Source organism: Gopherus evgoodei, chromosome 3 (assembly GCF_007399415.2).
Source record: "Gopherus evgoodei ecotype Sinaloan lineage chromosome 3, rGopEvg1_v1.p, whole genome shotgun sequence".
Taxonomy (NCBI): domain Eukaryota; kingdom Metazoa; phylum Chordata; order Testudines; family Testudinidae; genus Gopherus; species Gopherus evgoodei.
Genome location: NC_044324.1, coordinates 2,817,684 through 2,831,839, shown reverse-complemented (window position 1 = coordinate 2,831,839; position 14,156 = coordinate 2,817,684). Strand labels below are relative to the sequence as shown.

General features: G+C 52.9%; 2 protein-coding genes across 4 annotated transcripts in view; one reads left to right on the top strand and one right to left on the bottom strand.

The window, feature by feature from the left end:
• Window positions 1–308, bottom strand: part of CSAD (cysteine sulfinic acid decarboxylase) — a 17,365-nt gene extending 17,057 nt beyond the window's left edge. Inside the window, exon 1 of the mRNA XM_030554506.1 lies at window positions 77–308. The gene's annotated coding sequence lies outside the window, so the exon portion shown is untranslated. The remainder of the gene's footprint in view (window positions 1–76) is intronic.
• The window catches only part of ZNF740 (zinc finger protein 740), a 14,591-nt gene extending 435 nt beyond the window's left edge, over window positions 1–14,156 (top strand). Inside the window, exons 2-8 of one of the 3 annotated variants that reach the window (XR_003999395.1) lie at window positions 902–1,272; window positions 1,752–1,883; window positions 2,081–2,167; window positions 3,029–3,152; window positions 4,197–4,335; window positions 7,463–7,918; window positions 13,650–14,156. Coding sequence is in view for 2 of the 3 variants with exons in the window: in XM_030554508.1 (XP_030410368.1) it covers window positions 1,264–1,272; window positions 1,752–1,883; window positions 2,081–2,167; window positions 3,029–3,152; window positions 4,197–4,335; window positions 7,463–7,700 (729 nt within the window). In the remaining variant the exon portion in view is untranslated. Of the gene's footprint in view, window positions 1–901; window positions 1,273–1,751; window positions 1,884–2,080; window positions 2,168–3,028; window positions 3,153–4,196; window positions 4,336–7,462 lie in introns of all 3 variants that reach the window. The other 2 variants (XM_030554508.1, XM_030554509.1) reach the window with 2 other exon arrangements.

The following is a 14,156-nucleotide window of genomic DNA, read 5'->3' as shown; positions in this document are numbered from 1 at the left end:
GCACGTGAGCATGTTACAGAGGCACTTGAATTTCGCTGTGCTCCCTTGCAACGGCCTGGGTCCCTTGCATACTTACTGTGCGTGCACTCTGCGATGCTACCCTGAACACCTATTGTGGCGCCTGCTTCCTCCGATTCATACACCAGCCCTCACTTGTGCTGCGCTGCCTCTCCACACTCACAGTCGTTCACACCAAGGTGTGTGTGTTGATCTGGCAAATCACAGACTTGCTCGCTCACTCCGCTTGTGCGTGCATGGACAGGAATGACAATCCACAGTTATGCTCCTTCGCAGTCTCGCTGTACTTCCATGCAGCATCGCGGAGCAGACACATGGCACTACAGAGAGTCAGATTTTATGCTTCCTGTTTCTAACAATAGAAAGTTATAACTTCTAAACACTTTCTCTTGAACTGTGAAATAATAATGTTGCAGAGCAGCCACTGCAGCCTTTCTGTACATGTCGGTATGTGAAGAATGAAGGGGTGTGTTTGAACACAAGGTGGCAGTCAGGATTCCTGGGTTCTCTTCCCAGCTTTGGGATGGGAGCGTGGCCTAGAGGTTAGGGCAGATCACTGAGAGTCAGAACTCCTGGATTCTGCTCTTGATTCTTACTGTGTGCCCTGGGACCAGTCACTTTACCTCTCTGTCTGTCTCCCTATCTGCAAAATGTTGTTAAGGCTAACTTTGCACAGGGCTTAGAAAAGCTCGTAAACAGTAGAGAGTATTGTGTCCCTTCTCCTCACCTTCCAGCAGAACCTCTGCTAATATTAAGCAATAAATTTTGCCTGGGTTCTCTTTGAGTGAAGTTGCTTTGACACACTGATAAAGAAGTTTCTTTCTCTAGCCGTCCCTTGTCAATTGGCTCAGTTATGCTTCTTTTTTTTCTTTTTTACTCGCAGGCTCCAGAGACGTGTCTGCAGTGATATCGAGGCACGAAGATCAACCCCCTTTATCCAGCATCCATCCAGAAGCAGGGCTAGGGTTGGGATGACTCATCTGTAAAAGCGGTGCAGTCAGTTACCTTCCCATCTAGCTTCTCCAGCTCTCTGCAGTGCTTGGGGAAGACACCCTAAGAACGCCACGCACGATTCCAGGCTCTCAGAATCCAGAAAGATGTCGGCAAAGTGGAGGGTACTGGACAAGACCAGCAAAAAATGATTAACTGAAAAAAAAAAATCTTTCTAATCGTAAAATTCTTTCCCGGGAGAGAATTAAGGCTAAAGAATTGTTACAATCCGTTTGTTGAGGACAGACAGACAAGATGGCTCAGGTAATGAGCCCCAATTTTCCCATCTGTAACAGGAATGCAAAGTCACAGGGAGGTGACTGTCAAGTTGAATGGGCTGCAGAGCCCTTGGTGACCCGCAATGATAACGGGTAGAAGTCGATACTTAATGTAAACAATGTAGTTCTGATCAACCAAAGTATTGGTTGAATTAAGGAGGCTAAGCATGTGCAACCAACACGGTTACACACACACCACCATGAAACTGGAATGCTTGCTCTCAAAACACTGCCCTTTTTAAGCTCAAGGGAACTCTCCCGTTAGCTACCAGTAGCATTAATTCATAGACCTTCTTTGTAGATCTCCAGCCACCAGAGTGTGGTGCAGTTGCACATGTGGCTGAATATATCCAATTCATACCTGTTAGAGGGTACTGGCATGTTTGGGCATTGGCTATTTAGGTTATGGCTGGCTAAGCTCAGCTGAACCCTGCGTCTTTCATGGTTGTTTGTCTTGTCTTTTAGGCGAGTCTCCTGGCCTGCGAGGGCCTCTCTGGGGTGTGCCTCGTGCCAACTGTTGCCAGCAAGAAGATGATGCCAAAACAGAGCTCCAAGCAGACAGAGAATGGAGAGAGGGGGAACAGCCCAAACATGCTGGTATGGGGGGAGCTATTACAGGGGTTATCTCTACCCTGATCCTGCCCCTGCCCCATCCCCAGACCTACTGTCATTGACGTGACTAGAAAGCGGTCTCTAAATGTAATGGTGCAGGGCATCTCCAGAGGGTTCTAGGGGGCAAGGGACTCTAGAAATGCGCACAGGGAAAGAACTGACCCCTGTTTTCTCTCCTTAAGGGTCTCCGCCAGGAGAGCGAGAAATCTCGCAGCCGTAAAGAGGAAGAGCTGGCAGAAGCATCACAGCCAAAAAAGACCATTAAAAAGGCAGGTAATCGTCCGTCGTATGGTCAGGGAGGAGTGGGGCAAACGGGGCTGTGTTATGAAGTTTTACCACGCTCAGGGCCAACCCTTGGTCCTGAGTGAGCTGTTAGAATTGCTGCCTGTATCTCAGACAGCTGAAGATTTCAGGGGTTTGTCTCCAAACACTCACACAGCTCAGGCATCCAGCTGTTTGCCATCGCACTGCTCAGCCTTGAGGGCCCAGCACCTTTCAGCCAAGAAATGGATTCACAGGCTCCAAGAGTGACATTGGGGTAAAGGTGGGGGGGAACACGATACCCCCCAACCAAAATGTGAACTGACGTCCTGTGGCAGATACTAGTTCTCCCTGCAGTACTGAAGCCGTCTCACTTGCAGGAAGAATCTCTGCTAAAATGGGAAGAGTGCTCTTGTGAATAAAGCAACGGGACTTGGAATCAGAACTCCTGAGTTTTGTCCTGGGACCTGCCATAGACTTGCTGCATGGCCAGAAACCTGTCCTTTAGCCCCTCAGTGTCTTCATCTTCTGTCTTATGTTCTAGGAGGACTGGGAGGCTAAACTATTGATACTGTAGCATTAATAATGGTACCTGTCTCTTACGTAGAGCTTTACATCAGGAGATCTCAAAGTGCTTCGCAATCTTCAATGCAGTGGCTAGGGGCCCCGGAGTCCTGTTGTGCTAGGCACCCCACAGACACATGACAAAAATGGTCCCTGCCCTGAAGCGTTCACAAAAGTGCTTGGACGTCCCCAAATGGAAGGGGATAGGGAGGGGTGAATAGTTTGGCAGCACCTGACCCTAGAGCAGTGTTATGTGCTCGCTGTGCCGTGCGCGGGAATGGTGAGGGTCTGTCTGTGCTTTGCAGATGACGGTGATTGAGCAGAACGGCTCCTTCCAGCTGAGAATCCCCAAGAACTTTATTTGCGAGCACTGCTACGGAGCCTTTCGGAGCAGCTACCATCTGAAGAGACACATCCTCATCCATACTGGTACAGAGCCAGGAGAGCGAGGGTCTTGCTCTGCCAAGGGTTGCTGTGGCCTTCTGGATCAGAAGCAGAACAGGGGGTGAAGTACTGAGAGACTGATCCGTAACTCCAGCTGCATCTATAACTTGAGCTGTGCTCCAGTGAGGACAGGGGCTCTGTTGATCAAACAGCTCGGCTCTTTAAGCAGAAAGGTTGCAAGAGGGCACTAGGGTCCTAGCAATGTTTAAATCAGAACAGGTACCTGCCTGGATATTAGGTCTTGGGTGCAGAGTTTGCAAACGCTGCCTTTAAAGGTGGTGCGTTCACCGCATTGCGTTCTAGCTGCTACCACTGCATCTGATGAGGAAGAAGCTGCTGTTGCCGTGTGAGCCACTCCTTGCTGAGAGCTTGGATCGTGATGATGGAAGATCCTCGCTCTTCTGTCTCTATCTCCCTGCCTCTCTCTTTGCTTTTCTGCTGCTTTGCCCCGAACCTTGCAGCGAGGGGGAGAGAGCTGTGAGCTCTAGAATAGGGTGGGGCTGTGACATCAGAGCAAAGGAGGGGACCAAACAGGCTGTGCAGAGGGGATGACGTTCAGGATTAAATTTGTCTGTGCCCTTGTGAGTTTTCAAGGGAAACTCACACGTGGTGCAGTGATGAAGCGCTGCCTCCACAAGGTCAGATGGTTACTCAGCTGTGGGGCATGCACCAACTGATCAGTTAATGCCAACCAGCCTGGTGAATGATCTTTCCGACGGGGGGCAGCGCTGAATGGGGAGAAGGCAGTGGCTTTGCAGATGGGTTAAGAGGCTGCCCACAGGAAGGCGCTGAGACAGACTAGGAAAGGGAAATGAAGAGGAGAGGTGGTTCAAAGTGGCATTATTGACGGGTAAGTGTGGGGGCACAGTAGGAGACGAGGGCAGAGATGCCAGCCAGACAGGCAAGGTTGGGTCATGCAGCGCACTGGGGATTCGGAGCCAGGCCGTGGCACGAGGCTCTGTGCCGCCACTGGGGTGGATGGGGAGTGGGGAGGGGGGGCAGACGGCAGTACAAGCCTCCCTATCACAGCCCCTTGTGCTCTTCCCCAGGTGAGAAGCCGTTCGAGTGTGATCTGTGTGACATGCGCTTCATCCAGAAGTACCACCTGGAGCGCCACAAGCGTGTGCACAGCGGCGAAAAACCCTACCAGTGCGAGCGCTGCATGCAGGTAACCCCCACCCTGGCCAGGCATGCCGCAGAGCAAAGGGTGGGGTCGCTTTGCAGCAGACACTCCCTTGCCCACAGCCTGCAAGGGTTACTCCTGCGATGGCTGGGCTGAGGAGGAGATGCCCCTTCCTGGGACTAGGCATCAGCCCAGGCTCTGTGCTAGGGAGGCTGCTAGGCTTAGTGGTTTCCCAGAGCAGGACAGCGGGATTATCACAGGGAGCTAGCGCACTCAGATCTGTGCCCGCGCAGTGCGGGAAACTGCTTCCTTCCTATCGGAACCACTGTCCTCCTACAAACAGCCTGGAGGAGAGGTTGCCAGGAATTTGTTCCTGTTTTGATCTGGCCCCGTCAAATCTGCTTGGTGCTGCTTTTGGTCTGTGCCTAGCAGTGCAGATCTCTGCCTAGGGCCTGCAGAGCATGGCTCATCTTCCTCGCTCTGCAGAGACATGAGCAAATGCTCCCACAGCCCCCCCCCCCCCCCCCGGAAAGTAGGGGATTGCGAAGGGTTTAAGGTCAGAAATCGCTACCTTTTAGGGTGCCTCCATTATCCATGACCTGAGACATGAGCTGTGAGCACCCCCAGCTCTCCTGGACTTCTGCTGGGATTGCAGGTGCTCAGCAGCTCTTAAAATATCAGGCCAAACGTGGCCCAGGATGGCTCCCCCAAAACAGAGACACCCCCCATCGGTAGCCACGCATGGAAAACGTTGGCCCAGCTGTCTTGCAGAGTCAGTGTCCAAGCTGGGTTAGACTCCGGGCTACCACCCAGCAGAGCAGTGCAGAACAGTCAGCTGCTCAGCCGCGTGGGGCTGTGTCTTCTCTCTAGACACCAACTCGGTCAGCTGAGAAGCGTGGTTGGGCGCTGGGCTGGGTTCTTGGTTATGGTCCAGCCCCTTGTGTTGCTCAAACAGTGCAAAAGAGGTTGGATTCTGGCTGAAAACAGCCAGTGGGGAATTCCCATGACAGAAGTTAAGGACCCACCCAGTGGGAATTAAAAGCTGGTGTCAGGAGTGGTGATGGGGCATGGCTGTGCTAATTCTCCATTGCCTAAGTCAGTGGTTTTCAAACTTTTTTTCTTTTCTGGCGACCCAGTTGGAGAAAATTGATGCCTGCAACTCAATGGAGCTTGGGGCTGGGGGGCGGGGGGCGGCTCAGGGCTGGGGCAGACAGTTGGGGTGAGGGCTGCACAGTGGGGCTGGAAGTGAGGGGTTCAGAGTGGGGAATGGTGCTCTGGGCTATGGCAGGGAGTTGGGGTGCATGAGGGGGTCAGGGCTTTGGGCTGGGCATGCAGGTTCTGGGGTGGGGCTAAGGATGATGGGTTTGGGGTGCAGGAAGGGGCTCTGGGTTTAGGGGGGCAGGCTCTGGGCTGTGGCAGGGGGTTGGGGTGCATGAAGGGGTCAGGATTCTGGGCTGGAGGTGCAGGCTCTGGGGTGGAGCTGGGGATGATGGGTTTGGGGTGCAGGAAGGGGCTCTGGGTTTAGTGGGGCAGGCTCTGGGCTGTGGCAGGGGGTTAGGGTACATGAGGGGGTCAGGGCTCTGGGCTGGAGGTGCAGGCTCTGGGGTGGAGCTGGGGATGATGGGTTTGGGGTGCAGGAAGGGGCTCTGGGTTTAGTGGGGCAGGCTCTGGGCTGTGGCAGGGGGTTAGGATACATGAGGGGGTCAGGGCTCTGGGCTGGAGGTGCAGGCTCTGGGGTGGAGCTGGGGATGATGGGTTTGGGGTGCAGGAAGGGGCTCTGGGTTTAGTGGGGCAGGCTCTGGGCTGTGGCAGGGGGTTAGGGTGCATGAGGGGGTCAGGATTCTGGGCTGGAGGTGCAGGCTCTGGGGTGGAGCTGGGGATGATGGGTTTGGGGTGCAGGAAGGGGCTCTGGGTTTAGGGGGGCAGGCTCTGGGCTGTGGCAGGGGGTTGGGGTACATGAGGGGGTCAGGATTCTGGGCTGGAGGTGCAGGCTCTGGGGTGGAGCTGGGGATGATGGGTTTGGGGTGCAGGAAGGGGCTCTGGGTTTAGGGGGGCAGGCTCTGGGCTGTGGCAGGGGGTTGGGGTACATGAGGGGGTCAGGATTCTGGGCTGGAGGTGCAGGCTCTGGGGTGGAGCTGGGGATGATGGGTTTGGGGTGCAGGAAGGGGCTCTGGGTTTAGGGGGGCAGGCTCTGGGCTGTGGCAGGGGGTTGGGGTACATGAGGGGGTCAGGATTCTGGGCTGGAGGTGCAGGCTCTGGGGTGGAGCTGGGGATGATGGGTTTGGGGTGCAGGAAGGGGCTCTGGGTTTAGTGGGGCAGGCTCTGGGCTGTGGCAGGGGAGTAGGGTGCATGAAGGGGTCAGGGCTCTGGGCTGGAGGTGCAGGCTCTGGGGTGGAGCTGGGGATGACAGGTTTGGGGTGCAGAAAGGGGCTCTGGGTTGAGGGGGCACACTGGGATGGGGTTGGGGCACAGGCTTACCTCCAGCAGCTCCCAGTCAGTGGCACAGGGGGGGTGCTAAGGCAGGCTTCCCACCTGTCCTGGCACTGCAGACCGCGCTGCGCCCCAGAAGCGGCCAGCAGCAGGTCTGGCTTCTAGGGGGAGGCGTGTAAGTGGCTCTTACCCGCAGGCACCACTGCCCCCACAGCTCCCATTGGCCAGTTTCCAGCATATGGGAGCATGGAGCCGGTGCTCAGGGCGGGGGCAGAGCCCAGTGGGCTCCCCTCACCCCCCATCTAGGAGATGGACTTGCTGCTGGCCGCTTGTGGGGTCCAACACGGTGTCGGAGCAGGTAGGGACTAGCCTGCCTTAGCTGGGCAGTACCGCTGCCAGGACTTCTAACGGCCCGATCGGCTGTGCTGACGAGAGCCGCCGCGACCCATGGTCTAAACCAATGGTCTAAGTGACCCTAGGCCAATTGTGTAAGCAAGAGCAGCTCTCGGACTATTGTCACTTGGGCTGGGGTCAGCACACAGCACCCTTGACTCCGGCTCCCTGTGCTGAGTGGAGAATCTAGCCCTGCCTTGCTGCTCTAGGAGTCTTTCCTAGCTCCGAAGAGCGAGTCTGCCATTCCCTAACAGACGCCTGCAGCTCACGCTGCCCTGCGTTGGTGCTTTTCTTATTGGCTGGATCTGACGTTGCAATAACGCCCTTCTCTCTCCTCCATCTCTCGCAGAGCTTTTCCAGGACAGATCGGCTGCTTAGACACAAACGAATGTGCCAGGGCTGCCAGACCAAAACCCCCGACTCGCAGCTGCTGCTTTAGGAGCCAGGGTGATGCGTCGGAGAAGCTAGGAAGTGGACAGGATTTTCAGTTTTCTGTGTCTGGTTTTGCCTGCTCCTGCTCCCCCAGTCAAGGTGGGGACAGAACTGAGGATTCTCCTAGACTCTCAGATGGGGTCCTGACACTGTAGATAAGATGAGAATGATCTGGAATCTCTACCCAACCAGCAGAAGCCACGGGCAGCTGTGTATAAACTTTCTTTTCCATTGATTTGTTTTTGAAGTATCACCATTTGCCTCTCAGGAAAGGCTTCGGGGGACAACAGGGCAAAGCTAGCGACACTCGCCTCAGACTCTTAACACTTGCCATCACCTGACCGACCAGCTCACACCGAGGTAGAGCTCACAGGTATGAAATACAGCGGGGTGGAAATCAACCATGTTGTTCTTTTGACTCTTTTTTTTTTAACCAGTCTCACCGGAAGAGACCAACAAAGCAGTGGATTATAAGAGGCAGCTGTGGAGGATTTTGGTTCAAGTGTGAAATGCAAGAACTCATCTGAGCCGAGAGCTTGGTTAGGAGGTCTGCGGAGCTTTTATTTTTAGGGCGTCTGATTTTGTAACCGAGTTTCCTCCTGCTCTTTCCACCTCAAGAAATGAGCAGGGACGTTGGAGGGGGAGGGAGGAGAGCGCACTGTTGGAGAGGGGAAGGTAGCAGTTGAAACTCTTGTGACAACCAGCAGCTGGTGTGATCAGTGTCCTATGAAATGGTGTTGTGTGAGCTGCTGCTGTATACAAGGCCTGGGTGAACCCGCATGGCATTGTCTGAACATAACCCTTAGAAACACCCAAACCCCTTGTGACAGGCAGTGCTTCGGGGTATACAGCCCATGGCTGTGGGGGACGGCTTCTGCCAGAGGCTGCCCTCCTTCCTTGGCCCCAGTGTGTGTGTATGTGAGGATGCTTGGGGTGATCACAATACCACAGGTCCCTGTTCCCCCTGGAATTCAGATCCTAGTCTGGTTCATGGCAGCAGCCCATAATCTGGCTTTCTCAGAAATGCTCTAGCCTCAAACGCTGCCGGGATTGGCTCACACTCGGGAAGGCTTTCAGTTGCTTTGTAGTTCGGGATAAGATCCACCCCTTTGTGTTTGACCCCGCGGGCTAGCCGGGAATGGATCTTTGCAATGTCTGTTGTGGATTTGGGGGCGGAATTTAACCCACTCTTGGATTTCACTTTCATTAAATCGGTGCCCTGTCCACTTGCGGGTGGACACCACTTAAATAAACTGTGATCTTCTCTCTGGCAACTCTCCAGTGGCCCAGGAGCAACTGCCCAGTTCAGGGGGAGCTAGAAACAGCTAAAGGGACTGCAGGGAAAGGCAGTTAAACTTCCTCCTGGGGAAGAAACAGAAACCATGAGCATGATGGAGGGGGCCAGGCTCCCCAGCCGCTCTCAGGAACCCTGATTGTTGCAGGCCAGGAAAAGCCTGTTACCAAAGCGTCAACTCTGCCTCCCCAAATTCCCCTCTCGGCTCCCAACGCATGTTCATGCCCTGCCTCTGAAAGCTCAAGCCCAGCTAGTGTCAGCTAAAGATCAGTCCTTTCCCTGCTGGGAGCAAATATGTGGGGAAGGAAGAGGCTGTTCATGTCTGCGGGTTGGCTCCCACTCCCCCTGCAATGACAGCAGTATATTGCCTACTTCCTGCTCAGTGCTCTGCTGGGAGCCCCACCCAGATGTCCCTGGTTGCATAGCCTGGGTCTAGCTAAGTTTGGTGTCTGTGCACAGCAGCTGGTATTGCTGCAGCTCAGGATCTCCTGTTTCTGCCCCAAGACGTCACTTGGTGTCCTGGTAATTGTTCTGGGGCAGGGGGGAGAAGGGCACATGGGACAGCAAGAATCTGGACTCGGCTTTCTGAGCATCAGTGACACTGGAGGAAAGCGCCCTTGGGAAATGACCCAAATGCTCTTTAAAATGTCAGTGGCTCTGTCACTTAGTTCAAATCATGTGGCCCTCCATGTAGCTAGCTACATACCAAAATAAAATCCTTTCTGTAGCAGCCTCTCCCAGCAGCAGAGCACACTCTGCACCGGTGCAGCCTGGCCTTGTCCGGCAAAGGTAGATACTGCCCAAGTTTATCTTAGGCCAGCGGGGACGCTGCTAATGTTAGAAGTCGACCTTCTGTTTCTTTATCTCACTGCACCATTCCTTTGGGTCTTCAGGTCCCTTCAGACTCTCTTCCCCCATGGGTGCTCCTCATCATCCTCTTCTCTTCTTCTCCTCCCGCCCCCTCCCTCCCCCCCAAAAAAAGAGAGAGATAGGAATGTGTTTCTATCTTGGATTTCCCTCCCCCTCCCCCTTTCAGCCATATATCTCTGTGAGACACTCTGCCAGGGGAGATTTGCAACGCATCCTGCTGCCAGATTCTGCTCTGCTTTCCCCCGGCTCTCAAAGGTGAGACTGAAAGCTAGTTTCCAAAGAGAACAGAGTTCTGTGTCTCTTCCACAGACCCCGCACAGGACAGGGCAACCTGGCTTGGCCTGACGCATCCTTGGTTGGTTCTTTTGTAGAATTTCGCCAGCAGCGTGCTCCCTGCACCTGCGTGCTGGAAACACCAGTATGAATGCTGTACTTGATGGGGCCTTTCATCCAAATCCCTCCCCGGCGGAATACCACATCTGTATATGCACTGCGGTCTCCTTTGGGGAACGGCTAGAGTGGAACCTGGTAGCCTGAGTTGTCTTTCCCAGGTGTCAAACACTACCCTTCCTGCTGAATCCATCTGGCGCTGTGAGTTCAGGGCTCCTGAGCGCCTTAAACCCTGAAGTCACAATGGTCCAACTTCCTGCTTGCATCTAACATGCTTTGTTGTCGTAGAGTTGGAAGAAGTTAAATGGGCATCTTCCGTCTCTTGGCCTTCCCACGCCGTCAGACAAACGCAGGGGCTGCTTGTAACCGCACAGGATGGAAGAGCGGAGTGTTAGTTACGACGTTACGTGATGAGCTCCTGCTGCCTGTTAGAGGCCAAGGGTGCTCTTTGAGACCGTTTCAGAATGGTTCATTTTTGGTGCCATTTGCGTGATTCTCTGCCAGGTCCCTGCAGCCTCGGCTTAGAATTGTTCCTTTTCAGTCTCCCTACCCGAGAAAATCACACTCTGTTATACGTCTGGCACTTCTGGGTGTTGTCTGGAATCAAAGCATAGGCTGCTGGTACCTGTGAGGTCTGTTAGACTGCGGCATGGTCTTGTCAAGGAAGTGCTGAAAGCCCTGTTGATTCTGTCACTCAGAATCACACTAGGCAAAGTGTCTGGCTCTGTTGTAGGGAGCAGTGGGATGGGTGACTGGCTAGCTTCTCAGCTGGGTGTTCCACATTGCCAGCACCTGGGTTGGCATAGCAGGGAAGGAGACATTTAGGACGCTTCCCCCACAGGCTCATGGACTAAGCTATCCTGGCCAGGAGAGGGGACGGCTGTTTGAACGGTGCTGGGCCTTGCAACCTGGCAGTGGGGCGCAAGGTCAGGGGAGTGTTGTATGGAAGCAGCTTCGAGGCAAACCACTGGTGATTATCATTCTAGCTGGTCCAGTTGGGTCAAATCCAATTGAGAAGGAGAGATGAGTCACTTTTGCATGAGTCTTTTCTCTGCTCTCTTTCGCCGATGATGGAATTTCAAGGAACTCTGAACTTTTCCTGCTCCTCAGAGAAGCTAAGACTCTTTCCATCTTTTTACCCTCTTTATTTGGTAAAAGGCGATTCCCAGCCACCCACGCCCCCATGTTGTGGTGAAGGGAGCTGAAACCAGCAGTGACATGCAGCTTTACCTAGCCCCTTATTGTGTCAGAACATCAGCATCACTGATCATCAGCACAGCTGTGGGACTAGTATCTGGCTCCTGCAGAGAGTTGGCCTGTCGTTCTGTCGGGCCCCCAGAAATCCTGGCTTTTTAAAAGCTACCTCGTTGCCTGTGTCTGACGTCTGTAGAACTGGGTTTCATGGGTGGGGTTAACACTGAACGCCTGGAGGTGGCATCCCTGTTAAGGTGAAGTATCTTGGCCTGGAGAATGTCACCAGAAAAGCCTTTAATCCTAGATTTAAGATTCTCTTCCGAACAGGCATGATCTGCTGTTCAGCCCTGGCTCCTTGTGCTCTGTGGCAATAATGGCTGAAATGGGATGTCCCGTTGTGTGTTTGGTGTCCCTATTCTCCTGTCCCTACCCAACGAGTAAGGCAGTCGATGGGAAGTCAGAAGGTCGTGGGTTCTAGTCCCACCTCTGACACCGACCTTGGGCAAAGGACTGTTCAGTATCTGTGTTTTCCCTGTGCTAATTGTACTGACTCCCATTTGCAGAGAGAAGTATGAAGTTTTACTCTTGGAACACAAATCTTCTGTGTAAAACTGCTGATGGTGGATCTTGTGGTGTGGCTGTGACATGAACATTGGTTGGGCGCGTTACAGTCTGGCAGTACTTCTGCCCAGCACAAGGGGGCAGTACAAGCTATCCTGTAGGACTACTGGCAAAAGGGTGTTGGCAAACAGTTAGTTCGGTTAAACCAGATGCTGGTTTAGAGGACAAAGTAACTCTTGGTTTTGAACTTTCATAGCGGATGGAGCACTTGTGGTCTGGGGCAGAGACCCCTAAATGATGGGTGGGAACCTTGCTGCTCAGAACGTGTGAGGGCCTGAAGCTGTCTGCGTTCAGCATTGCTGAGTTTTGGGGGTGGGGGTGTGGCTGGGGGTTTTCTCAAAAGCTGTTTTTTGACCTGCAGAGCTACTGGCGTCACTGCTGCTACAGATAGTCCGTGTCTTTGAGTAGCTGATGCATGCACGCTGTGTGCTATAGAAGGGGTTCATCTGTCTAGCTGATGCTGCAGGCTGCCAGTGCACTATAGAAACTGCAGCTGTTTTGAAGCCTGAAGGTCAAATTGTTTGCAGCTGGGACTGCCTTTTTCTAAACCGTCTCGGCAGAGGTATTTCAATTCCCAGTAAAAAGTACAGGTCTGGGGCTAAGAGGCTTATTGGGTTCACATATGGCTCGTGCTCTGCAAACCCCCTCAGCTGACACATGGAAAGTGTTCTCAATTTTATATCCATAAATTGGTGACTTATGATGATTTGAACATTTTGTTTTTTTTATTTTTAAATCCCCTTAGAAGTAACCTGTCATGACATTTCAAAGTGAATTAAGATAAATCGAATTAAGAATAAGCATTCACACAGGGATTTAATGCAGTTTAACTAATTCACTATAAATCAGACCTTTAATTAGGATTAATTTTCCTTAGTGTCCCCAAGCTATACCCGGGGATAAAGAGTAACGTTGACAGAGATGTTTCATGACTATGAGTTTATTCTTCCTAGCTGCTTTGCAGCCAAAATAGCATGAGAAAGGTGGGGGCAGCGAAGCTGACAAGGAACACAACTGAAACTGACTTGAAACAAAAGTTTCCCTGTCTGAGCTGAGTGCAAAAGGGCAGCCTGGCTAGCACCAGCGCTCCAAAATAAATCTGCTGAAAACGTGTCAGTTCTAGTAACACGCACAAGACGATGTTTAAAATTGGCTGTTAACTTACTGTAGCAAAGAGGCGTGTCAGCACCTCGTCTGTGCTGAGGAGAGCAAGTTAAAACAATGCAACCCTCCAGTGTAAATATATTATTCCGGTGCAATGCGGGGCTTCCCCTGCTTTCAAGCTAGGGTAAACCAGGCACTTGCAAGCCCCTTACTGTCACAGCATGGTGCATTCACCCCGGTGCAGCCACAGTAATGCAGCTATCCCCAGCCCCTCTGTGGCTGTAAAGCAGATAAGCTGCAGCGCCATGGGCGTCAGGCTGGCTGCTTCTCTGGAGCGGGGTGCCAACGAGCACTGCATCGTCTTGTGCACCCATGGAAAGCTAATTTTTCCTGTAGCATCCGTATCCACGAGCCCGCGTCTGAGTGGGGGGGAAGGGGACAGTCTGTGTGTTTCACAGACGGGACCCTGCTCTAGTGTGCAGTCTGCTGAGCTTGTCATACCCGATCTGATTTGTATTCAGCTGTCTTCTCAGGTGAGGCCTGTATCGGGAACAGCCCAGGGAAGAGGCTAGCTGTAGAGCTGTGTTCATGTGCATCATTAGACCTTGATCGTGCCATTTCCCATCTCCAGCCAGGGTGATTTCCTTCTCCACTGTGTGAGCGTTAAAAAACACCCAGACAGAAAACCAGACGCCTGGTTGCGGCGAGCGATTGGAAACCATGCTGGCTAAGTGTGAGAGATCTCTCACACACACAAACACACACACACACACACACCTGCTCTTGAGTCAAGGAGTGTGTGAACAAGAAGAGGATGGCTGCCCGGGTGCCTTTCACAGGTAGAACGAACGCAGTTGCACTGTGGCGTGACACTGATCCCTGGAGGCAGAGGGGGAGTGGCCCCCAGTCGTCCCAGAACTACTGTTTTGACAGATGGACCAAGAACTCCCCTGTGTAAGTGAATCCGAGCCGAGTGATATCTGGAAAGTCCCATGGCTGGCTTATTTGTCTTTTTTTTAAAATATACTTATTTTGCAACTGGGGTGGGGGGAGCGCGTGTTACTGATGAGATCAATGAAAATCACTTTTAAACTGTAGTTTTTATAAGATGTTATAAACTTGTATCTTTTTACCATTA